Here is a 24,468-nt window from a genome sequence, read left to right as displayed (position 1 = left end):
TTAACGACCTCCGATTTGGCAGTGCAATCTTGGCCCCTAGTATCAAAACTTCACAGTTGATTACTTTTTAATTACTTGAGTAACTATTGAGCTTTCTATCACGTACGTAATGTACGGCTGTATGTACAGTCCACCTGCACTGACCGCATCCACGTATATCTAACAGTTTTGAAAAGATAAATCTTCAAACGTAAAATAAAATCACTGCCAATAACCCGGTATATCAGCCTTTAATCAGGGAGTGGAACTGATTGCACTGCCCTCAATGTCTTTTCCGCGCGTTTTTTTTATTCAGTTATTTATTTTCATTAAGCCATTACGACCAGTACCGCCACCATTTTCCTGCCTGTAATTCCTCGAATAGAACTAAAATTGGGCTTCTCGGGACAAGCATTTATTTCATTCCAATGATCAGAATTGCACAATACTTCGCATTGCATGACACCAGCGCTTCACGCATCTGATATGGGCGTCTTATAGTTGCTCGTGCAAATAAAAAAATCTTTGAAACATTATGAAAAAGCGATAGAAATGCTGAGCACTGCCCACTTCCGTCCAGAAATTTTTGGATAGAACTTTTCACACTTCGGAGAATAGCCTCCGTCACCTGTCAGCATAGAGCGCCAGAAAAAGGGCTATTCCCACACCCCAACTCGTGTGCCTTGTGGTGGATGAAAAAAATTAGCTGAATAAGAAAATTAAGTAATGAACTAATTTAAAACAAAATGACAAATAAAGTAAATAAAGTGATATGCAAAAGGGACGCCAGGAGGCTGAAGGGACCCATTAACGCGATCTCGGCTTAACGATTAAAACGGAGCTTAAGTGTCTCCCAAATTTTTTCCACGGGATTTATTTGACTGATAGTTTTTTTTTATTAACAGCTTGCTCGGCACCTAAGCCTACCGACCATCGACCAATAGCTCAACTGGTGTCGTTGACTCGAAGAACAGCAAATATCTTTCAGTTGTTCATGATTAAGTTCATAGTATTCAGTGCAAACGCACAAGGCCAAAGAAAGAAAGGGAGAAGAAGGCCTTGCGCCTTTGCGCTGAATACTATGCACTTAATTCGAGATTACCAGCTAGTCCAGCAACTAACTCTACTGAGGTACATTTCTTATATACCGGGCTCACCTTTATTCAGCGTTTCCGCTCTTCAGGATGTGAATGTGCTGCAGATCGGCATCGCAAGAACGACGTTTTATGCGAAGTTCCTGGGTTTCTGCATTAAGAATAGTGTGACCCCAGCTGTAGTCAGCGCTGTGTTCGTCTTCCTTCCCGTCCGTCTTCTCTCTTTCTTTCTTTATTCTTGTGCCTTTGCGCTCTTTACTATGAACTTAATTCGAGAATACTAACTAGCCCAGCAACTAGCTCTACTGAAGTTGCTCAAGATATGGGAGTGCAGTGGGTGAGTCGCAAGAGTTCTAGGACGCAGTCGCGTGATGTTATCTTAAGGCAGCATAGGGGGACGGTTTGGAAGCCGCCTAGAGGACGTATGATCGAGCCTCAGTAAGTGACCTTTACCGTTTTGCGGCAGTGCAGGCGCGGAGGCCGCGAACACCGCCATGCCAGATCAGGGGCCCAGGGTGCTGTACCGGCTCCGCGACCACATCGCTGGCGTCAATTGGCGACCGACACGGTTCGCCGATGTCGTTCCCAACATCCGCATATGTAGTCTTTGCCACATGATTCCCAAGAAGACGGTAACTCTTCCCTGCGCGCATTTTCTCCGCGAGTCCTGCCACAGGGCAAGCGCACAAGATGGCGGCGGCGTGTGTCCGCTGGACGGGGATACCTGCGCTGATGATGAGTGCGGCTGGAATCCTCTCTCCGAGAGGAAGGTAAAGGAGTTGAAGGTGAGTGTTTTTGCAGCTAAAGTTGTTATAGGTTCAGTTTAGCTGTAACAACGGTCGCAATATAGCTATAGATATAGCAATACAGGCATATTGCCCTGCATTCTACCGTGGAACATAGAGCGTGAGCTGTAAAGTGTGAATTGTTAGTGAAATAAATTGTTCACCCTAATTCGTCACCCGCCAAAAGTGACAGGTGGCACAATCGAGTGAAAGAAATCCCCCTATCCACGTTTAGGGGAGAGAGGGGAGAGGAGGAATAGGGCAAAGAGGGAGAGCGAACAGAGAGGGACGCAGAAGAGTGGTGGTCAGGTCATAATTCGCGCATTCACCTTCGCATCACTCACCTTTCTTTTACAGCCCAATGCACGATAAATGGGTAAAACCAGAGCCATAACAGGATCAGCTGAAAATGCGCTGAGCGGATAAGCATAGCTGTGGAAATTTTTCTTCAGGCCGGTTGAAATGCAATCACAAAATAAAAGGCGCATAGGCGCTATCGCTCCAGCTGTCTAGTTGCGGGGCCAGATTTTGTAAAGGCGTCAGAGAACACATTTTATCTTGATTTTCAGCGGAAGTGGTTCTGTAATATAATAAGTAGCGCATATAAACGCACACCTGCTGAGCCACGTTCTTTTTTCTACGGTGTGCACATAAACATTGCTTTCTGAGGAAAAGTACTTCTCTGAATGCGCCTCTCACACGCTGTTTCTCAGGATGCAAAATAAGTAAGGGCGTGAGATCTACCTGCGATTTGTAAACGCGCACTGGGAACGCACAGTAGACCGGCATGTTGCGTTTCACGTTCATCGAAGCGCAACCGTCTAGCAGCGGGCACATGAAATGGCGGCAGTGTGTTTGACAGGGGTGGGTTTTAGATGGCGTCGAGGCCAAGTGGCACCAAACGTGGAGAACACAGCTCAAGGCTGGACCACTTCCTCTTTTAGTACAATGCCTGCAGCGGGGCGCCTGTTCCCAAACCATTCTGACTGTCTGTCCGATTTACTGAGGTACCGTACGGTGGCGCCAGCCTATTACTCAAAACTCGGAAGTTTTGTTTTTTAGCATATAATGCAGAAAGTTTTTCATGACTCTTGAAAATATTTTCGTTCACAGGAAATGCGCAAATTTCTGAAAGTAGTGTACGTTATGGGGTAGTTCGACGTCGTCGACGCGAGGCGGCGCTACGCTATCACAGAATTGGGGGAGAGAAGAACAGAGGGGAGAGGAGGCCACTCGGACGCCTCACGCTGCAGGTGCTAGGTCAATCAGGCAGTGGATTGGCATGTGCGCTTTACTTGGTTCGGCACGCGTTAAACATGCGGACCATATGGCGAGAGAGTGGTACCGAACGCCAGTCAAGGCAGCGATGGCATCCTCCCTTCGCGATGCCATGCCCGCCGCTATGGTCGAGTGGTGAACGCGTTCGGCAGATGAGCCAGAGAACTCCAAATGAAATCCCGGTAGTGCTGTCCGGGTTCCGATAGAGGAGAAATGAGTTTCTATTTTAAGAAGACAGTTTTAGAGCGAAAGCTGTACTGCTTGCGTACAAAGCTCAAGGTCACGTGGCTGTGAAATTTAACATTAAAACCGGGAGGAGCGGAGGCTTGGCTCTGACGTCTTGCCAGGCGACTCGCCGCACCACTCCACAGCTGCGCGCGTTGAGCCAATGGCGCTCGCTCGCAACTCAACTACCGAATCACGTGAATCGCTGCGCCTCGCCACAGCTGCGCATGCGGCGCCGACGCCCCTCACGCAACTCCCTTAAATCGCGTGACGCACCGTTCGCTATATAAAAGCGTGTAGCGTGTGCTTACTTTAACAGAGCTTTCGCTCGTCTTACTAGGCTCAGCCGGATTGAATCATAACTAGTTTTTTTTTTGCCACGAAGACGTTTTTATAGCCGAGAAGTCCACGGTGCCATCGTTCTCACCACACCCTCGTAACCGCCGTAGTATATTCGCAAGGCGTGTATGGCGTTGCTGTACGACGGTGCCGTTGGTTGGGGCGAACCTACTTCAGAACCGCAAATAGACTCGTTGTGACGGTCATTCTTGTAAATGGCAGACATATTTTCTTTGAATGCAGCAAAGCTTAAATTTGATCATTCTTTCCTTTTCTTCATGCAGTTGCCTTGTGCGGCTCAAATATTCGAAATACTCCCAAATAATTAAGATAAAACCTCTATTCGCTTCGAATTCGATTGGAACCGCAAAGCCACTTCTGAGAACAATCTAGTTTTCAGTATAGGCGCGTAAGTTGGAATTAAGGTTTTAACAATAAAGAGGACTGTGGACTCGACTCGATCAGATACCTAACAATTTTTAGCACAATATGCTGTTTGAAGTGGTAGACACCTCACCACTATATTTCGCAAATTTCTTCCAACCGACACAGTTCCTTCGTCATGGAAGCTATATTGTTCTGAAGGGTCGACAGAGTCACTATTGTTGACAGAGTCACTAGGGTCGAGCCATGTCTAGGAAGTACACACAGGTGGACAGCAAAGGCTTTATGCATGCAACAGCTGAGCGGTTCGAATTAAGTTAATCTAAATGATATTATCATCATCTGCATCATCATTATCATCATCACCAGACTTACTACGCCCACTGCAAGACGAATGCCACTCCCATATCTCTTCAATTAACCTTGTCCTGTGCCAGCTGCGGGCCCCCTATACCCATACACTTCATAATACATAGATGATATAGAACCTATTTAATGTTCCTCCCCAGCAAAGATCCGGTTACACGCTGATATTATTCAACTACACCCATATTTGATCACAACGAATTGAAGGAAATTCCTGAAATGTATCAGTTTAAAGCCTATCACTACTTTCCGCGAGGCCAACAATGTCCTGAGGAACCTCTAGTCTGGCTTTGGTAGTGGATTCAACACCCTCACACAAATATATGATTTCGCTCATCACATCTCTCGTTCTCTTGATAACGATGACTTGGATGACTGCATATATATATACATAACAGACAATAGGAACTGGATATCAATCGGAACTAAGTTTTTTATTCGTCTCATTTCGCCTGGAAACCATAATGTACGTAATGAACAAGGTTCCGAGGTCACCTTGACAAGGCTTGCTACCGCATCCGCTCGGTAAGCTGACGCGTGAAACAGGCTGCTCTGGCGGCAAAGCGTTCACACTCTTCAGAAATAACAACATTAGTAGTAAGTAAATTTCTCTACTGTTATTCTTTCTAATTATTGCGTTTCCCCACGGCAGGAGTCGCATGCTTTGTGTCCTGGGGTGTGCAGTATATAGTGGGGTCTGCATATACATACATATATATATATATATATATATATATATATATATATATATATATATATATATATATATATATGTATATATATATATATATATATTAGGTACAGTATTACGACAAACGCGACTTTTCTTTTAACGCTTATTTTGCCAACAGTTTCGGGAATGGTATTCCCTTCGTCAGGGCAGGCTTACAATGAATCCGTTTCGTCAATATGAGGACACAGAACAAGCGAGGAGGTATAATCTCCGCCCTCTAAATAAACTTGAGAGTGAGGGCAGGGGACCGTATAATAGGCAGCCCGACAAGTCTCACACGGGCCGCGACTGAACCAAAACCAGAAAACCAAACGGGGAGGTGGAAATGGTAAAGTAGTAGCAAAGAACGAGCCTGAACAGCACAGCGATAGAAGGGGCAAAAGAGCGTTAAACCCGGCTCTCGGCGCACACGAAAGCCGTTACCCCCCCCCCCCCGCAATACGCGCACACCTCCGCAATGAGCCTGCAGAGCCTGACACATCGACACAGCTGCGCTCAAATTTCGCAATAGGGAGAATCGTAATCGTCCTAAAGGTTTTTTTTTCTTCATATAAATGGTGTCAAATGGCGTCCCGGAATAAGGACTACCACCCGGGCATGGGAGCGGTGAAACCCTCCACTCTCCCCTAAAACCCACCCCAGTGCATCCAATAAAGCTTTTACCGAAAGGAATATCGAATGACCTCTTTTTGTTTCAGAACTTGTTCGTAATAGACCACTTCAAAGAAATTTGAAAAAAAAAATGCATACGAGTGTTGTGTCGTACGATCAGCAGAGAGTGTGCGTTTGAAATTTTAAATTCTGCGAAAATCGAGTATCTCAGGGGTGTTGTGCGTGAAAAATGAAGGTGTTAATAAAATATAACAGAACATCCGATATTTCGCTTATTTTCAGCGTTGGACCCACTGAAGTGTGTTTTCCATGATGTGTAAAGAAGAATAATCATAGTGATGGCGCTTAACACGACATGCCTCCAAGTGCTAACGCTCATCCCATTGCTTATAGTTTTCCGAGGATGAGATGCCAAATTTGGTTAATGAGTGTCCTCAATGTACATTCAACTGCCTTCCTTATTGTACTAAAATTAGTTAGTAAATAATTGGCGGCAAATTTAGTTGTGATTGTTGAACTAAATATATTAGGATTTGTAACTGAATTTTTTTTTAATGCATTTGGAGCCATTCGTATTGCGACGCTTTGTAATGCTCGCGACAATGTTCATCATTTTTTTATTGCTCTACGTCTTTTTTGTGTGACACCAAAACAAACGCAGTGGAGTTATTCCGCTTATTTCTCGCTCCTCATTACGGCAGATTTAGCACTATTATTGCTTATGAATGCATTCAGGGAACAACGTAGAAAGCCTCCGCGTTGATCCCTCCGCCAAAATCACATAACTTATAGGTGCACATTTCTCGCTCGGGACATCACTATTTTGAATTGAATTGAATTGAATTGAATTTATTTCTCCAGAACAACTGGAAGAATTTCCAGCCAAGAAGCTGCTTTCGCAGCTTGACTGGGCCCGGAAAACCGTTAGATACAGTGGCTTCGACATATAAAGTGATGGAAATAAACATAGGAAACATTCAACGAAAGGAGAACAAAAGTGCACAATATAGAATGCAAACAATGAAATACGCTTACAATGAAATATACATACATTAAAGCAGAGTATACACATCAAGTTGTATGAAATGATCAAAATTTTAGAGAAATGCACAAAATTGTCTCTGTAGATCTAGTGCACCTAGAGAATCAGAAGTAATGAGTGTAAAAGAAAACATCACATCAACAAAAAATCGTCGCAATTGTTTGAATCTGAAATTTGTGGTATGTTTACATTTGTTGAGTACATGCGGAAGATTGTGTTGCGATGTTTGCAGTTAATAATTAGTCCTAAAATGAGGAACAAACCAAGTATCCGTGCTGAGGGTATTAGCAGAGGTATGTTTAGTTTTTAAGGACGCTATTTCAGTAATAAAGGCCTTGCAAGAACTATTAGAAAAAGAAAACAAACGTAGCATCCGGAAGTCATACATGTGGTCAATGCTGATGATGTGATGCAATGCAAAGAGAACGTTTGTTGGGAATAAGTAGCGTACGTTTGCGATGTGACGAAGGGTTTTCTTTTGGAGGCGCAGAATCTTCGCGATGTTTTACGCGGGCAGACCGGTCTCTGTGATCTGCAGTGTAGGGGTTTCCCTAATTTACCCTAAAAAATCTTAAAGCTTTATCTATAGAGCAGGCGAGAGCGCAGCAACAGCGGAGGTTTCTCCCTTTTACACGGACAGAAGTTGGTCGAACTTTTCTCCCCGTGCCCTGTCAGCATAGAGCGGCGTGCAGTTGTTTTTCAAGTGACGTAGCCTTCTCTGCCTGCCAGGAAGCGAAGCATTTTTTTTTAATTTGTTGCAGACACGTGATCCTTCATGGGGTAACATGGCAGACAAGGATAGCAGCCCAGTAGGAGTAACAAGAAAGAACTCTACGAGCAGATTATTTAATGCACTTTGGTTTCAGTGATAAAACTCTTGTTAAAGGTGCACTGGAGAGGAATGTGAACTCGTCTTTTTGCCGCGGGAACTCAATCTACAGGTTGTGAGCATTCTTAGAAACTTCAATGTATTGGCCTGTGTGGTCGATTTCCCTAATTAAATCGAACTAACGTCCGGCTCCCGCCTTTTTTTTTTTTTAATTCTCCCCGTGCAGTGGGCGGTGTCGACCAACGCGTGGAGTGCCTTTCACCCAGTCCCGTGGCGGCTTGCTGCTCTGCCATCGGCGGAGTAATACGTAGTAATCCGTAGTAGCAAATAGTCCGCGCGTATTTTTATTTACGCGGTCTTATTTTGCGGCTATATTATCTGCGAATGAAACTATTTATTCACGGAAGCGTAAAAAACAAAATAAAGCGAAAGCAATGCCTCCACGGAGATGGCTGAAATGCACTCCACGAGTTGGATGACTCCGCCGACCGTACGGGGAGATATCAAAAAATAAAGGCGGGAGCCGGACGTTAATTCCATTTAAATCGGGAAATCGGCCACACAGCGCAATAAGTCGACGTTTCTAAAAATGCTCGGTTGTGTAGATCGAGTTCCCGCGGCAAAAAGACGAGTTCAGATTACTCTTCACTGCATCTTGAATAGCAGCCCTTTTGGCACATAAATACACCGACCACCGACAGAGTGCACAGCTACTGTTGTTGAGGAGAAGAACGACGATTATCTTTGAGTTATCGGCGATAGCCGACGGCGGAGGAAGGGTTGCTCAAGCGAAGGACGCAGACCCGTGATATCTTTGCGTTGTCAAAGCAACGGACGACAGGGCGGCGTCCGGCTGCAGGAGATATGGTCGAGCAGCGGTAAGCGACCGCTATTGTTCTGCGGCAGTGCAGGAGCGGAGGCCGAGAACACCGCCATGCCAGATCCTGGGCCCAGGGTGCTGTACCGACTGCGCGACCACATCGCCGGCGTCAACTGGCGACCGACGCGGTTCGCCGAGGCCGTCCCCAACATCCGCGTCTGCGGCCTCTGCAGCATGATCCCCAAGAGTACGGTAGCTCTTCCCTGCGCGCATTTTCTCTGCGACTCCTGCCGCAGAGCCAGCGCACAAGATGGCGGCGGTGTGTGTCCGCTGGACGGGGAGGCCTACGCCGATAATGAATGCGGCTGGAATCCTCTCCCCGAGAGGAAAGCGAGGGAGTTGAAGGTGAGTGTTCTTAAAACTAAAGTTCTTATAGCTTCGGGTAATAATGTATGCACACAGCCCTGCATTCTAGAGAGGAACGTACAGGGTCAGCCGCAAATCCTCAACTACCAATGTAATAAATTATTTACTTTATATATTGAACTGAAGTTAACGTAATTTAATTCAGTTAAGTTCAGTTCATTGACCGCTATCTGCAAACAGTGGCAGGCGCAAAATCGATTGTGGGAAAACCTCTCTCCCAGTTTAGGAGAGAGGGAAAATAAGGAAAGCGGGAGAGAAAAGAGCCAGAGGCGGAGTCCAGATCATATTTGTCATATGTTCACTAGCACGACTGACCTTTCCCCGGCAGCCCAATGCATTTTAAATGGGTGAAACCGGAGCCATAAAAGGTTTCGCTGATTAATGCGCCAAGCCGAAAAGCATGACTGGTTTTTTTCTGTCGCACGTTTCTTGAAATACAACCATTAACTAAGAGGCACATAAGCGCTATCGCTCTCGTTGTTTCGTTTCGGGCCCAGCTTTTGTCAAGGCGTCAGAGGAGAGATTTCGACTTGATTCTCAGTGGAACTGGTTCTTTGGTATAAGTAGCACATATAAACGCATACGAGCTGAGCCGCGTTCTTTTTCTACGGCGTGCACATAAACATTGCTTTCTGAGGAAACGTACCTTTCTTAATGCGCCTCTCACACGCCGTTGCTCAGGATGCAAAATAAGGGCGTGTGATCTACTCGGGATTCTAAAACGCGCACTGAGAATGCACAGTACTCGAGCATGTTGCGCAACGTCCCCTTCAAGAATGCGTTGCGCAAACCAGGAGGAGTGGAGGCGTGGCTCTGACGTCATGCCACGTGACATCGGAACGCCTCGCCCCACCTTCGCGCATTGAGCCTACGGTGCTCGCCTGTCTGGCAACTATAGAATCACGTGACCAGCTGCGCCTCGCCACGGAGCCGACGGCACTCATGCAACTCCCGAAAATGGCGTGACGCCCCGTTCCCTGTATAAAAGCATGTGGCGTGTGCTTACCTTCGTGTGCATACCTTCAGTGCTTTCGCTCGTCTTCATTCTTTCTGTTTCTTCGTACAATTGCCTAGTTTGCCTCAAGCATTCGAAATAGTATCTTGCGTATAATTCGGAGAAAACCTCTATTCGCTACGAATTCGATTGGAACAGCAAAACCAGTTCCCAGGCGAGTCTAGTTTTCAGTATAGGTGCTTACATCGGAATTAAGGTTTTGACAATGAAAAGCTCTGTGGACCCGATCACATACCTCACAATTCCTTAGTACATCAGGCTGCTTATACATGTGGGTACTATTTTTTCCCAAATCCCTTTCAACCGACACAGTTCCTTCGCCATTGAAGCTATATTGATCTCAAGGTCCGACAGTGTGGCAGCCGGGATGAGTTCCGAGGAACGAAGAACCCTTTGGGTTTATTCGCTCCTCGTTTAGAGCCGTGACTAGAAAGGGCACACAGTGGATACCAACAGACGCGCTGAAATGCTGTACACAGGCAGCAGCTGGGCGGTTTGCATTCAGGTAATCTAGATGATATCATTATCATCATCACCATCCTGACTACGCCCACTACAGGGCCAAGGCCACTCTCATATCTCTCCAATTAACCCTGCCGTGTACCAGCTGCGCCCCCCCCCCCCCCTATACCCACAAACTTCTTTAATATATAGATGATATAGAAGCTTATAAGTTCTTCCCAGCAAGAAAAAAAACACTTACACACTGCTATTATTCAACTGCACAAGTAGTTTGCTCATAACGAATTGAAGCAAGTTTCTAAAAGGTGTCAGTTTGAAGCCTATCACTGTTTTCCGCGAGGTCAACAATGTCTTAAGCAACCTCTAGTCCCTTTAGTAGAGGATTCAGCACCCTCACACAAAAATCTGATTTCTCTCATCACATCTCTCGTTGTCTGGATATCGATGGCTTGGATGACTGCTTATGTATATAGGCATATCGAAGGCGTTTATTGCAGTTGCTCACTGCACAGTCTAGGACTCAACCCGTGCGAGTGCTGCCGTAGTTAAACGCAATAATAAGAAAGAATAACAGTGGAGAAATTTAGTTCCTGCTACTACTGTTATTTCAGAAGGGTGTGAACACTTTGCCGCCAGAGCAGCCTGTTTCACGCATTAGCTTACTAAGCGGATGCGTTAGCAAGACTTCTCAAGGTGACTTTAGAACCTTGTTCATTACCTACATGATGCTTTCGCACCGAAATGAGATAAATAAATAACTTAGTTCCGATTCATATCTCGTTCCTATTGGCTGCTGCAGCACAAACAACATCAGGGAGCTGTTTGTGCTAGCACGCGGCTCCGTTAAAAATACTCAAATCCTTCAGTTTTTGCCGGATCGCGAGAAACTAGGGTTCCTATTTTTCTTACTAATAAGGAATGAGTCCTCGCTTGGCCGGTAACGCACCTGCGACTTCAGTTACCTGATGTCACGTGATGTTGGCCCTTTTGTCTAGAGAAGTCATGGTCACATGTTCTGGAACGCCAACGACGACGATGCCACTCTGGACAGCTGCTAACAGCTTCGCTGTAAAGCTTGTGCGTTTCACGAATGAGTGTATGAGGCAGGTTTTGGTCTGTCTCACTCTGTTACACGGAACTGATTACCCGCTCACCAGTTCTTTTTCTTTTTCTTTTTAAAGGCTCACTTCTGGAACGAAGAGCATGGCTGCGAGTTTGTGGGCTCCATGGACATCATGCTCCGACACTATGAGAACGAATGCGAATTCCACGCTCACGAGTGCCCGCAGTGCGGAGACGCAGTGTTACACAATCAGCTTGCCGCTCACTATGTGGCCGGATGCAGAGGCGGCACTCCCTCAACCACTAGAGACGTCGAAAGCAGGCTTAATGTGCATGACGTCAGAGCAGTCGTGGAGGAATTGAAAGCCATGGTGAGATACCCGCTTCAAGACCAGCTGCCCGCTCTCCAGAGCCAAATGAACACACTCATCGAGGTGTCGAGGAAAGAAGCCGTGCGCTTGCTGGAAACCATTAGTTCGCTCACTCAGTCTGCAGATACCATAAAGGGCGAGGTGACGCAAATCGCCGGCAACGTGGCCATGACGCTGGCAGAAGTCCAACGATCTCGGGAAGATTCAGAACAAAACACATGCGGAATTACTGCAGCTTCTGACTCAGTATTGTCCGTACCTTTACACACAGAGAAGAATCTCATTCTTCGCAAGGTGGGACTGTTAGCAGGGCATCCACTGGTTGATATAGATAACCTGCGAGAGAGCACTGCGGCGGACACACGGCTGGTACTGATCAGTGAGAGCTCACCCCAGCCGCATACTACGCTTAGGCTGAGTGCCACTGAATACCTGTCATCCAAAGCTTTCTTTGGCGAGAAAGTGTACGTACTGGGCTTGCCAAATGCTGCCCACCTAATACAGCGTGCCGTTCTGGCAAGTGACGTCACGAAAGTAGCGACAATCATTATATGGGATTCCAGGGACAGGTATCTGAAGGTTACCCTCGCTATCATGCAGCAAATGTTCTTTGATGCCCATCTTCAAGTGCACTTGGAGTTCTTCTGCCTCATTCCATCCTCTCGCTTGCCCTCAGTTCGACATACTGCGAAAGTGCTGCATAAGGAGCCTCGGAAGAGTCGTGACATGGACTGCTGGAATGAAGTCAGTAGCGCGGGAAAAATACAATCTGACTTTAGATGCAGTCTTGCGTCACTCGAGGACGAGGATTTCCTTCACGACGGAGGATTGCACCTCGAATTGAATCAGCATGTATCTTAATCGGTGGGCATGCACTATCGTTGAGCCTCTGGTCGTCATCAATGCATACCTCGTCTTCGTTGGGCTTTGTTGCCGTTTATAAGTGAAATTTTGTGTCTAATCATCACTACGTCTTTTTATATATTTTTTTATTCAATATACCCCTAAATGCCCCTCTAATCGATGGTATTACATAGGCTGTAAGGTAAACACAGAGGTGCATTGCATATACACAATAATACAAAATACTACTAGAAGTCACAAAATAACAACCTGATTATACCCAATAAAAGAAACAAACAGTGTATTAGAGAAGTAAGGCAACTGCTGGTTTAAAAGCAAAATAATAATATATCTGAGCCAAACAAGTGATAGAAGCAATGAGCAATGCTGCAAAGACATTTGTGTTAGGAGGTCCTGAAACTTGGTACGTTTACTTCCATTCGTAATTTGTCATGCACGGTATTCTAGTCGACTATAATTCGAGGCGTGAATGTCTTCGCAAATGAAAAAGTGTGGCATAAAATGTGTTTTTCGTTAAACGGTTGATCACGGCGCAGAGAAAAAGTATCGGCTGGTTGGAAGAAACTGTCGTGGAGCAAAACGCGATAAAGTTTGTGGAAGAGGGCTAGGTGTGCTGTATTGCGACGATGTGATAAGCTATCAAGTTCGGTGCGCGCCTTTAGTGCGCGCTTCCTTCATTCCTGCAAAACAACACCTTAGTGAGTCTAGCCCGGCTGTACAACCCTCGACATAGGCGCACATTGAATTTACCGAAAAATTTTTTTTTTAACGGGACACTTCTGGACAACTAATTCGGGGCTGCTTTTGGCAGCCTTCTTTTTCCGTAGTCCGCTCCGAGAACAAATTATTAGCCCAGGCTCACTCGTCGGTTCCTCGTGTGCATTTGAAATGAAATACGCGCACATTTTAGAGGGCAGGTCTTAAGCGACCGTACGTCGGTTGAACCTCGTCCCTGCTGTCGGTGTAACCGAGCCCAGCCATAAATAAGCGAACAGATAAATAAACAAACAAACGAACAGATCAGCACCGCTGGCCACTGCATGAGAGCACTGGGCTATCGCCGTAGCCGATCACGCCTCATGTTAGACTGCAGCACACTTTCGCACTGTGCGTTGCGCATCGTCGTCTTTTTCAGCCAATAATGCCTAATATGGACTAATATGGTGAGTCTCGCGGGATGTGCATTGGACATCGTCGTCTTTAACTAATATAACTATCGAACTAATATCGTCGCTAGTCTTGCCGACGACCCAGCAAAGCAACACAGTGAGCCTACAGAGCATGAGACATCTACAGAGCTAGCCTCCATTTTCTCATTTGGGAGAGTCGTAATCGTCCTAAGAATTTTTTTTCATATAAATGGTGTCAAATGGTGTTCCGAAGTAAGGACAACCACCCGGGAAAGGGAGCGGTGAAACCCTCCACTCTCCCCTAAAACCCACCCTAGTGCATCCAATAAAGTTTTTACCACCATGAATATTGAATGACCACTTTTTGTTTTAGAGCTTATTCATATTACACCGCTTCAGAGAAATGTAAAAAAAAAATGAATACGAGTGTTGTCTCGTACGATCAGAAGGGAGTGTGCGTTAGAAATTTTAAGTTCTGCTAAAATTGAGCATCTCAGAGATGTTAGGCATGAAAAAAGTAGGTGTTAGTAAAATATAGCAGAAAATGCGACATTCCGCTTATTTGCAGAGTTGGGCCCATTAAACTGTTTTTTTTTTCGTGATGTGTAAAGAAGAATAATCAGAGTGATGGCTCTGAACACGACATGCCTCCAAGTGCTAACGCTCATCCCACTACTTATAGTTTTCCAAGGATGAGATGCCGAATTTGGTTAATGAGTGACCTCAATGTACATTCAACTGCCTTCTTAATTGCACTAAAATTAGTTCGTAAATAATTGGCGGCAAATTTTGTTGTGATTGCTGAACGAAATATATTAGAATTTGTAACTGAAATATTTCTTGAATGCATTTAGAGCCATTCGTATTGCGACGCTTTGTAATGCTCGCGACAATGTTCATCATTGTTTGATTGCTCTACGTCTTTTTTGTGTGACACGAAAACAAACGCAGTGGAGTTATTCCGCTTATTTCTGGCTCCTCATTACGGCAGATTTAGCACTATTATTGCTTATGAATGCATTCAGGGAACAACATAGAAAGCCGCCGTATTGATCCCTCCGCCAAAGTGACATGCTTTCCATAACTGATATGTGCACATTTCTCGCTCGGGACATCACTATTTACGCAGGCAGACCGGTCTCTGTGATCTGCAGTGCAGGGGTAGCCATAATTTACACTGACAAATTTTAGAGCATTATCTATAGAGCAGGCGGGAGCGCAGCAACAGCGGAGGTTTCTCCCTTTCACAGGGACGGAAGTTGGTCGCACTTTTCTCCCCGTGCCCTGTCAGCATAGAGCGGCGTGCAGTTTTTTGTCAAGTGACGTAGCCTTCTATACCTGACAGGAAGCGAAGCATTTGTTTTTAAATTTGTTGCAGACACGTGAACTTTCATGGGGTAACACGGCAGACAAGGATAGCACCCCAGTAGGAGAAAGAAGAAAGAACTCTACGAGCTGATTATTTAATGCACTTTGGTTTCAATGATAAAACTCTTGTTTAAGGTGCACTGAAGAGGAATGTGAACTCGTCTTTTTGCCGCGGGAACTCAAAATACACGTTCCGAACTTTCTTAGAAACTTCAATGTATTGGCCTGTGTGGTCGATTTCCCTAATTAAATCGAATTAACGTCCTCTTTAATTCCCCTCATTCCCTTCCCTGTGCAGGGTAGCCAACCGGAATCCTTTCTGGTTAACATCCCTGCCTTTCCCTCTCTCTCTCTCTCTCAGCCCTTCACCGTGGTTATGCGCCTCCAAATCACGTGATACACGACGTCACACCACGTGACACGATGACGTCACGACAGTAGAGAAACGGGGGCCCACCTCGCGCCGTCGCTGTGGTTGTGCGCCTCCAAATTACGCGACACGATGATGCTTCGCATTCTCCAGGCTTAACGAAGTTAAGCCTCAGCCATTTTTTTGAATTCTCCCCTTACAGTGGGCGGAGTCGACCAACGCGTGGAGTGCCTTTCACCCAGTCCCGTGGCGGCTTGCTGCTCTGCCATCGGCGGAGTAATACGTAGTAATCCGTAGTAGCAAATAGTCCGCGCGTATTTTTATTTCTGCGGCCTTATTTTGCGGCTATATTATCTGCGAATAAAACTACTTATTCACGGAAGCCTAAAAAACAAAATAAAGCGAAAGCAATGCCTCCACGGAGCTGGCTGAAAGGCACTCCACGCGTTGGACGACTCCGCCCACCATACGGGGAGATATCAAAAAATAAAGGCGGGAGCCGGACGTTAATTTCATTTAAATCGGGAAACCGGCCACACAGGGCAATAAGTCGACGTTTCTAAGAATGCTTGGTTGTGTAGATCGAGTTCCCGCGGCGAAAAGACGAGTTCAGATTACTCTTCACTGCATCTTTAGTAGAAGCCCTTTTGGCACATAAATACACCGACCACCGACAGAGTACACAGGTACTGTCGTTGAGGAGAAGAACGACGATTATCTTTGAGTTGTCGGTGATAGACGACGGCGGAGGAAGGGTCGCTCAAGCGAAGGACACAGACCCGTGATATCTTCGCGTTGTCAAAGCAACGGACGAAAGGGCGGTGTCCGGCTGCAGGAGATATGGTCGAGCAGCGGTAAGCGACTGCTATTGTTCTGCGGCAGTGCAGGAGCGGAGGCCGAGAACACCGCCATGCCAGATCAGGGGACCAGGGTGCTGTACCGACTGCGCGACCACATCGCCGGCGTCAACTGGCGACCGACGCGGTTCGCCGAGGCCGTGCCCAACATCCGCATCTGCGGCCTCTGCCTCATGATTCCCAAGAGGACGGTAGCTCTTCCCTGCGCGCATCTTCTCTGCGAGTCCTGCCACAGAGCTAGCGCACAAGATGGCGGCGGCGTGTGTCCGCTGGACGGGGAGGCCTACGCTGAGGATGAGTGCGGCTGGAATCCTCTCCCCGAGAGGAAAGCGAGGGAGTTGAAGGTAAGTGTTGGTAAAGCTAAAGTTGTTGTAGCTTCGGACAGCAACGTGGGCTCACAGCCTTTCATCCTACAGACTAACGTACAGCTTGAGCCGTGAAAAGTTGACTATTGATGAAATAATTTATTTGCTTCTTAAATTGAACTGAAACTGAGGGAATTTAATTCAGTTTAGTTCAATTCCTTGACCGCTATCTGCAAACCGTGGCAGGTGCAAAATCGTTTGTGGGAAATCCTCTCTCCATGTTTAGGGGAGAGGAAAGATAAGGAAAGCGGGAGAGCAAAGAGGCGTGAGAGGGAAAAAGGCGACGGGTGTCGAGATCATGTTGCACATTTTCACTAGCACGCCTAGCCTTTCTCCTGCAGCTCAATGCATTTTAAATGGGCTGAAACCAGAGCCATTACAGGTTGCGCTGGTTAATGCGCAATGCCAATAAGCATAGCTGTACAAATTTTTTTACAGGCTGCTTGAAATACAATCACTAAATAAAAGGCGCATTGGAGCTGTCGCCCCCGTTGTTTCGTTTCGGGCCCAGCTTTTGTCAAGGCGCCAGAGAATAGATTTCGTCTTGATTCTCTCTGGAACTGGTTCTTTAGTGGCACATATAAATGCGCACCTGCTGAGCCGCGTTCTTTTTGCCTCGGCGTGCACACAAACATTGCTTTCTGAGGAAATGCGCCTCTCACACGCCGTTGCTCAAGATGCAAAATAAGGGCGTGTGATCTGCTTGCGATTCGTAAACGCGCACTGATAATGCACAGTACACGATCATGTTGCGCAACGCCTCCTTCCAAGGATGTGTTGCGCTAACCAGGAGGAGTGGAGGCTTGGCCCTGACGTCTTGCCACGTGACATCGGAACGCCTCGCCACACCTCCGCGCGTTGAGCCTACATCGCTCGCCTGCCTGGCAACTATGGAATCACGTGACCAGCTGCGCCTCGCCACGGAGCCGACGGCGCTCACGCAACTCCCGAAAATCGCGTGAAGCCCCGTTCGCTGGATAAAAGCATGTGGCGTGTGCTTACCTTCGTGTGCATGCCTTAACATTGCTTTCGTCCGTCTTTATTCTTTCATTTTCTTCGTACAGTTAGTTACCTTGTGTGGCTCAAGCATTCGAAATAGTATCTTGCGATTAATTCGGAGAAAAACCTCTATTCGCTTCGAATTCGATTGGAAAAGCAAAAGCAGTTCCCTGGCGAATCTAGTTTTCGGTATAGGTGCTTACATCGGAATTAAGGTCTTGACATTAAAAAGCTCTGTGGACCCGATCACATGCCTCACAATTCCTTACTACAAAAGGCTGCTTATATATGTGGGTACCTCATCACTATTTTTTCCCAAATCCCTTTCAACCGACACAGTTTTTTCGTCATTCAAGCTATATTGTTCTGAAGGGCCGATAGAATGGTAGACAGGAAGAGTTCCGAGGAACGAAGACGCCTTAGGGTTTATTCGGTCTTAATTTAGAGCCGCGACTAGAAAGGGCCCGCAGTGGACAGCAGCAGACGCGCTGATATGCTGTACGCAGGCAATAGCTGAGCGGTTCGTATTCAGCTCATCTAGATGATGTCATCATCATCAGCCTGACAGCGCCCACTGCAGAATAAATGCCGCTCCCACATATCTCCCATTAACCCTCTCTTGTGCGAACTGCGGCTACCCTATCCCTAAAAGCTTTTTAATATATAGATGGTATAGAACCAAGTAAAAATTCTTCCCCAGGAAAAATCCGGTTACATGCTGATATCATTCAACTACACACATATTTTACTTCCAACCAGTTGAAGCAAACTCCGAAAGTTAAAATTCTGAAGCCTATGACTGTTTTCAGCGAGAGCAAAAATGCCCTTAGCAACCTCTAGCCTAGCTTTGTTAGTGGAATCAGCTCCCTCACTGAAATATCTTGATTTCTCTCATTACATACCTCGTTCTCTTCATACCGTTAACTTGGATCAATGCATATTTATAGGCATATCGAAGGTGTTTAATACTGCCTCTCACTGCACGCTGTGCGATCAAACGCATGCGACTGCGTGGTGAAACTAAGTAATATGAAAGCAGAACAGTAGAGAATTTTCTTTCCTGCTACTATCGTTATTTCCTTCGAAAGAGTGTAAAAGCATTGTCGACAGAGCAGCCAGGTTTCACACGTTGGCTTACTGAGCGGATGCAGTAGCAACCCTTGTCAGGGTGACTTCGGAACCTTGTTCATTACCTACATCATGGTTTCCAAGCGAAATTAGATCAATAAATAACTTAGTTCCGACTGATATCTCGTTTCTATTCGCTGCTGCAGCACAAACTTCATGAGGCAGGACGTTTGTGCTAGCACGCGACTCCGGGAAAAATAGTCAAATCATTCAGATTTTGCGCAGTTGCGAGAAACTAGGGTTTCTATTTTTCTTGCTAGTAAGGAGTGAGTCCTCACTTGGCCGGTAATGCGCCGGTGACTTGAGTTACATGAAGTCACGTGATGTTGACACTGTTGTCTGGTGACGTCATGGTCACGTGTTCTGTAAAGCCAACGACGGAGATGCCACTCACGCCACATGTGAGCTGCTAACAGCTTCGCTGTAAAGGTTCTGCGTTTCGCGAATGAGTGCATGGGGAAGGTTTTGGTCTGTCTCACTCGGTTATAGGGAATTGAGTTACCACTAACCAGTTCTTTTTTCTTTTTCTTTTTAAAGGCTCACTGCTGGAACGAAGCGCATGGCTGCGAGTTTGTGGGCACCATGGCCACCATGCTCCGACATTACGAGAGCGATTGCGAATTCCACGCTCTCGAATGTCCGCAGTGCGGATACGCAGTGTTACACAGTCAGCTTGCAGCTCACTACGTGGCCGGATGCAGAGGCGGCAATCCCACAACCACTAGAGACGTCGACAACAGGCTTACTGTGCATGACGTCAGAGCAGCGGTGGAGGAATTGAAAGCCATGATTACATACCCGCTTCAAGACCAGCTGCCCGCTCTCCAGAGTCAAATGAACACACTCATCGAGGAGTCGAGGAATGATACCGCGAGATTGCTGGAAACCGTTCGTTCGCTTACTCAGTCTGGAGACACCATAAGGGCCGGGGAGCCGCAAATCGCCGGCAACGCGGCCACGACGCTGGCGGAAGTCCAGTCATCTCTGGAAGACTCGGAACAAAGCGAAGGCGACATTACTGGAGCTTCTGACTCAGGAGAGTCCGTACCGTTGCACACGGAGAAGAATCTCATTCTCCGCAAGCTGGAAATGTTAGCAGGTCATCCACTGGTTGATATAGACAACCTACAAGAGAGCACTGCGGCGGACACACGGCTGGTACTGATCAGTGAGATCTCACCCCAGCCGCCTACTACGCTTAGGCTTAGTTCCACTATACACCTGTCATCAGAAGCTTTCTTTGGCCAGAAAGTGTACGTACTGGGCTTGCCAAATGCTTTTCTGGCATTAAACGCCTCGAACACAGCGACAATCATTATATGGCATTCTAGGGACAGGTATCTCAAGGTTACCCTCACTCTCATGAGACGAATTTTCTTTAGGGTCCATCTTGAAGTGTATTTGGAGTTCTTCTGCCTCATTCCATCCTCTCGCTTGCCGTCAGTTCGACATAGTGTGAAAATGCTGCATAAGGAGCCTCGGAAGAGTCGTGATATGATTTGCTGGAATGATGTGAGCAGCGCAGAAAAAACATCCTCTAGATTTCGAAGCCTTGTTTCATTAACCAGGGACGATGGTTTCTTTCACGACGGAGAACTGCGCCTCGAATTGAATCAGCATGTATCTTAATCAATGAGCACGTACTATCATCGCGCCTCTGGTCGTCATAAATGCATACCTCGTCTTCGTTGGGCCTTGTTGTCGTTTATAAGTGAAATTTTGTGCCTAATCATCACAACGGCTTTTCAGTTTTTGTTTTTACAATGTAGCACTAAATGCCCTATAGTCGAGGATATTGCATAGAGGGAAGCTGAACCCAACGGTGCGATACATATATATAACAATACATAGTAGACATCAAAAAATAACAACCTGATTATAGCCAATAGTAATAAAGTGCATTACAGAAGTAAGGCAACTACTGGTACAAAAAAAATTCAGGGGGCACTTTGACTGTCTAAAGTGCGTAGAGGCGAAAGCGTTTTCCGCACCACTTCGACTGCCTCTGTTGCGCTGGTGACGGCGCCACTGGATGAAGTCACACATATTTAATGACTAATTACTAAGTAATGACAAATTACTAATTGGTGGCTAATTGCTGATTAATGACCTAAAGGAAATTACGCAGTGAATGTCTCCCACATCTCGGTAAACATCCGTCATCCGTTTTTAGAGGAAGGGAGGAAGTGGGAGTAAATTTAGAAAGAGAAAGGGGGGCGTAATGAAGAAAATGAAAATTGCATTTGAGGAAAAAAAATCTGGTTTGGTTTGGTTTGTGGGGTTTAACGTCCCAAAGCGACTCAGGCCATGAGAGACGCCGTAGTGAAGGGCCCCGGAAATTTCGACCACCTGGGGTTCTTTAACGTGCACTGACGTCGCACAGTACACGGGCCTCTAGAATTTCTCCTCCAAAGAAATTCCAGCCGCCGCGGCCGGGATCGAACCCGCGTCTTTTGGGTCAGCAGCCGAGCACCATAACCACTGAGCCACCGCGGCGGCGAAAGGAAATCTTTTTTTTTTTTAGAAAGGAAATCTAAAATCTATTTAGACCAACCGAAAAGCCGAAAAGCGTGACACCTCTGCTGACAACCTTCTGTTGACAACAATGAGGCATTAAACGTTTTCGCCTTAAAAACAAAAAAAATGCCGATAATTACGTCGTTTCCTAACGTGAAATTTAAGCGCAGCACATCAATCGTTTCCGTTTTTCGATAGATTGGGGCAAAGATTTCGAGCAGTACATGTGTGTACAATTAGAGACAATTTGTTAATTTTCACAAGTATTCTTTCTCCAAGAAACACTCCGCTAACAGTTCTTGATTGTCATGAAGGAAGCTTTGTGGTCGGAAAAATAGATAAATATATTCTCGACTTGCTGGTCTAATGCCTGGTTCTCAAAGGAGAGGTCTATGCAAGTATTTCGCGAGGTTTTCGCAGCCGTGGGAGGCGTTAAAAGCGAGAGGAACGGGATGTTCTCCCATATGAGTGGTCAGGAATTCCTGTTCCCATATGGACCGAACGCTGAGCTCGGCTGAGCCACTGTCCACGCCAGCTGCGATGTGCAAGGAGGCTGGAGTAGACAGTGGCCAAACAATACATTACCTCCATCTACGCAACAGGCATGTCCGATGGAAGAAGATAAGGCAGAGCTACCCCCTCCGTTTCCACACCAGTTGGACACTAGCACCACCGAGAGGCAAGAAACTCCACCAGACGCACCACACCAGGCACCAACTCCGCAGGCACCACCACCGCAGGCACCAAAGCCGCAATATACGGAGCACCCCCAAAACTGAGGAACGCATAACGCGCTTGGAAAAAAGAAACAAACAATTCAAGACCTTATAGAAAATAAATTAAAAATTACGATCGAGACGACAATCAAAAGCATGTTCGAATTAGTTATTAAACCCATGATGGAAAACTTCTAGCCAGTTCTAATCAGGATACAAGCGCAGGAGATTAGAATTGACTGCAAACTTCAGGAATTATCAGATGTTTCTCACAACAAGGGCACAGAGCTACAGGGTAAAATAAGAACTCGTCGTCTACTAAGCACTCAGCTAGATCAACAACCTGAGGCTGCAACACATGACGAGACCCACGATTCTAATCCTCAGCATGGCGCCACAACTCAGACCTAAACTTACCGTCCAACAGTGAAACTGCAGGGGACTAAAACGGAAGAGGGAAATACTACAATACATAGACTCTCATGCCCATACGCCGCAAATAATAGCCCTGCAAGAAGTGTATATGGAGGCTAAGATCAGAGGATACTCAACACATCAAACAAATCTCTCGACATGCATCATGGTCCGCAAATCATAAACGGCAGCCACTGTAGACCTTAATCTAGACAGCGCCATTGAATATACTTTCATAAATCTATTACCACAGCAAAGAAACATCAAGGGCACCTACATACTCAATATATATAGTCGCCCCAAACAGCACCGCGTAGCCTTCGACACGATCTTTCTGTTGTGTCCCCCTTATTGCTTTTGTGTGTGTGCGCCCCCTCCTAACGACCACTCGCATTCCCCTCCTAACGACAGTTCGCATCCTCCTCCTAACGACCACTCAATCCTCCTTCTAACGACACTTGCCCCTCGTCGCACGCTGTCACCAGATGCCCCCCCACGGTGCGCCCCGCACCCTCCTCCTGTTCTGGGAAGCCACTCCCTCCCGTGGACGCTTGTCCGCTCCCTCCTTTCTTCGGGCGGCCAGTTCGGCTCCTGCCTCGGTCGACGCTGGTCGCACCCTCATCGGCTTTAAATAAACGAAGTCTTAAAGTACCGTGTGCGTCTTCGCTGCATTCAACACAGCGACCGGACACGACAGTGGCGACGAGAAAGTGGATTCGACCCGCGCTACGCAACGCTATTGACAAGCCATGGCTACGCGAGGGTTTCCCAATCAGATACCAGAGTTCAACGGCTCATCGTGGTCATCGTGGGTTGGACGCCTTCAGTTCTACTTTGAAGCTAACAACATCACAGACCCAGCCTTGAAGAGGGCCAACCTGCTGACGCTGTGCGGGGAGCAGACCTACGATACTGTCTGCGCCCTTATTCAGCCAAGCACACCAGCGGCAGTGTCTTACGACGACATCGTAAAAGCGCTGCAAAAGCACTACGACCCAAGGCCATCCGAGGTCTACAGCCGGGCTCGCTTCCAACGACGAGATCAACTGGGAGGAGAAACTGTGAGCGCCTACGTAGCCGCGCTCAAGAAGCTCGCTGCCGACTGCAATTTTGGAACGCTGTCGACAACAGCTACCGGGCAGGAGGGAGACGCAGCTTCTTCTGCTAACACCACCATGCTTCCCTTGGACGTGATGTTACGCGACAGATTTGTGTGCGGACTGAGTGACGAGTCACTGCAGCAGCGCCTGTTCGCTGAGAAGGACCTCACATTCAGCAAAGCTTACGACATCGCCGTTCGAGCGGAGAGCGCCGGTCACCAGCAGAGAGGGATTCGCCGGAACACCGAGCCGGTACACCAGACAAGCAACCAGGTGCGCAAGCCTTCTGTTGTTGTAAAATCGGTCAAAAAGGCACAACGCTGCTGGCGGTGTGACGACCAACACAACCCCCAGGGATGTCGATTCCAGTCAGCCACGTGTAATTTTTGCCACAAGCGAGGGCATATCGAAAGAGCATGCATTACGAAACGGAGACTTGCCAAGATAAAGTCACTTTCCCAGCCTAATCACAGCGTCAACGCCTCAGAGAATACGCCGCTATCTGATCTCCATGGAACAACATCAGCAACACCATCTGTGTTGTACGACCTGAACACCATGAATCTCGGCACGCGACCGAAGATTTTTACAGAAGTAAGCGTACATCACCAGCTGATTAAGTTCGAGGTGGACTCCGGCGCAGCCTGTACTCTGATCAGTGAGGACACGTTCCGAACTTCATGGCCATCTGACGCACCCGCCCTGCAACAAGACGACACGCACCTGCGAACGTGGTCAGGACAGAATCTGCCACTATTGGGCTCTGCCAACGTGCAGGTTAACTACAACGGCCAGACCCATACGCTACCTCTGCTTGT

The 24,468-nt window shown here is 46.9% G+C and overlaps 2 protein-coding genes across 2 annotated transcripts; both read left to right on the top strand.

Moving 5' to 3' along the window:
* The first annotated feature begins 1,675 nt into the window (after positions 1 to 1,675).
* On the top strand, positions 1,676 to 14,204 carry LOC149324389 (uncharacterized). The gene is made up of 3 exons (XM_089565562.1): positions 1,676 to 1,858; positions 8,573 to 8,891; positions 11,571 to 14,204. Exons 2-3 carry the CDS (start codon positions 8,601 to 8,603, stop codon positions 12,681 to 12,683), a joined length of 1,404 nt encoding a protein of 467 aa, XP_089421688.1. The 5' UTR covers positions 1,676 to 1,858; positions 8,573 to 8,600; the 3' UTR covers positions 12,684 to 14,204.
* Positions 14,205 to 16,320: 2,116 nt separating this feature from the next.
* Positions 16,321 to 22,248, top strand: LOC149324388 (uncharacterized). The gene is made up of 2 exons (XM_089565563.1): positions 16,321 to 16,755; positions 19,441 to 22,248. The coding sequence occupies exons 1-2, from the start codon at positions 16,465 to 16,467 to the stop codon at positions 20,530 to 20,532; spliced, it is 1,383 nt and encodes a 460-aa protein (XP_089421689.1). The 5' UTR covers positions 16,321 to 16,464; the 3' UTR covers positions 20,533 to 22,248.
* Positions 22,249 to 24,468: the final 2,220 nt, after the last annotated feature.

This window comes from Amblyomma mixtum, unplaced genomic scaffold, assembly GCF_055824585.1.
Source record: "Amblyomma mixtum isolate Tamu unplaced genomic scaffold, ASM5582458v1 scaffold_43, whole genome shotgun sequence".
Classification (NCBI taxonomy): Eukaryota; Metazoa; Arthropoda; class Arachnida; order Ixodida; family Ixodidae; genus Amblyomma; species Amblyomma mixtum.
The sequence above is the reverse complement of the archived record's forward strand: the minus strand, read 5'-3'. Positions and strand labels throughout refer to the sequence as shown.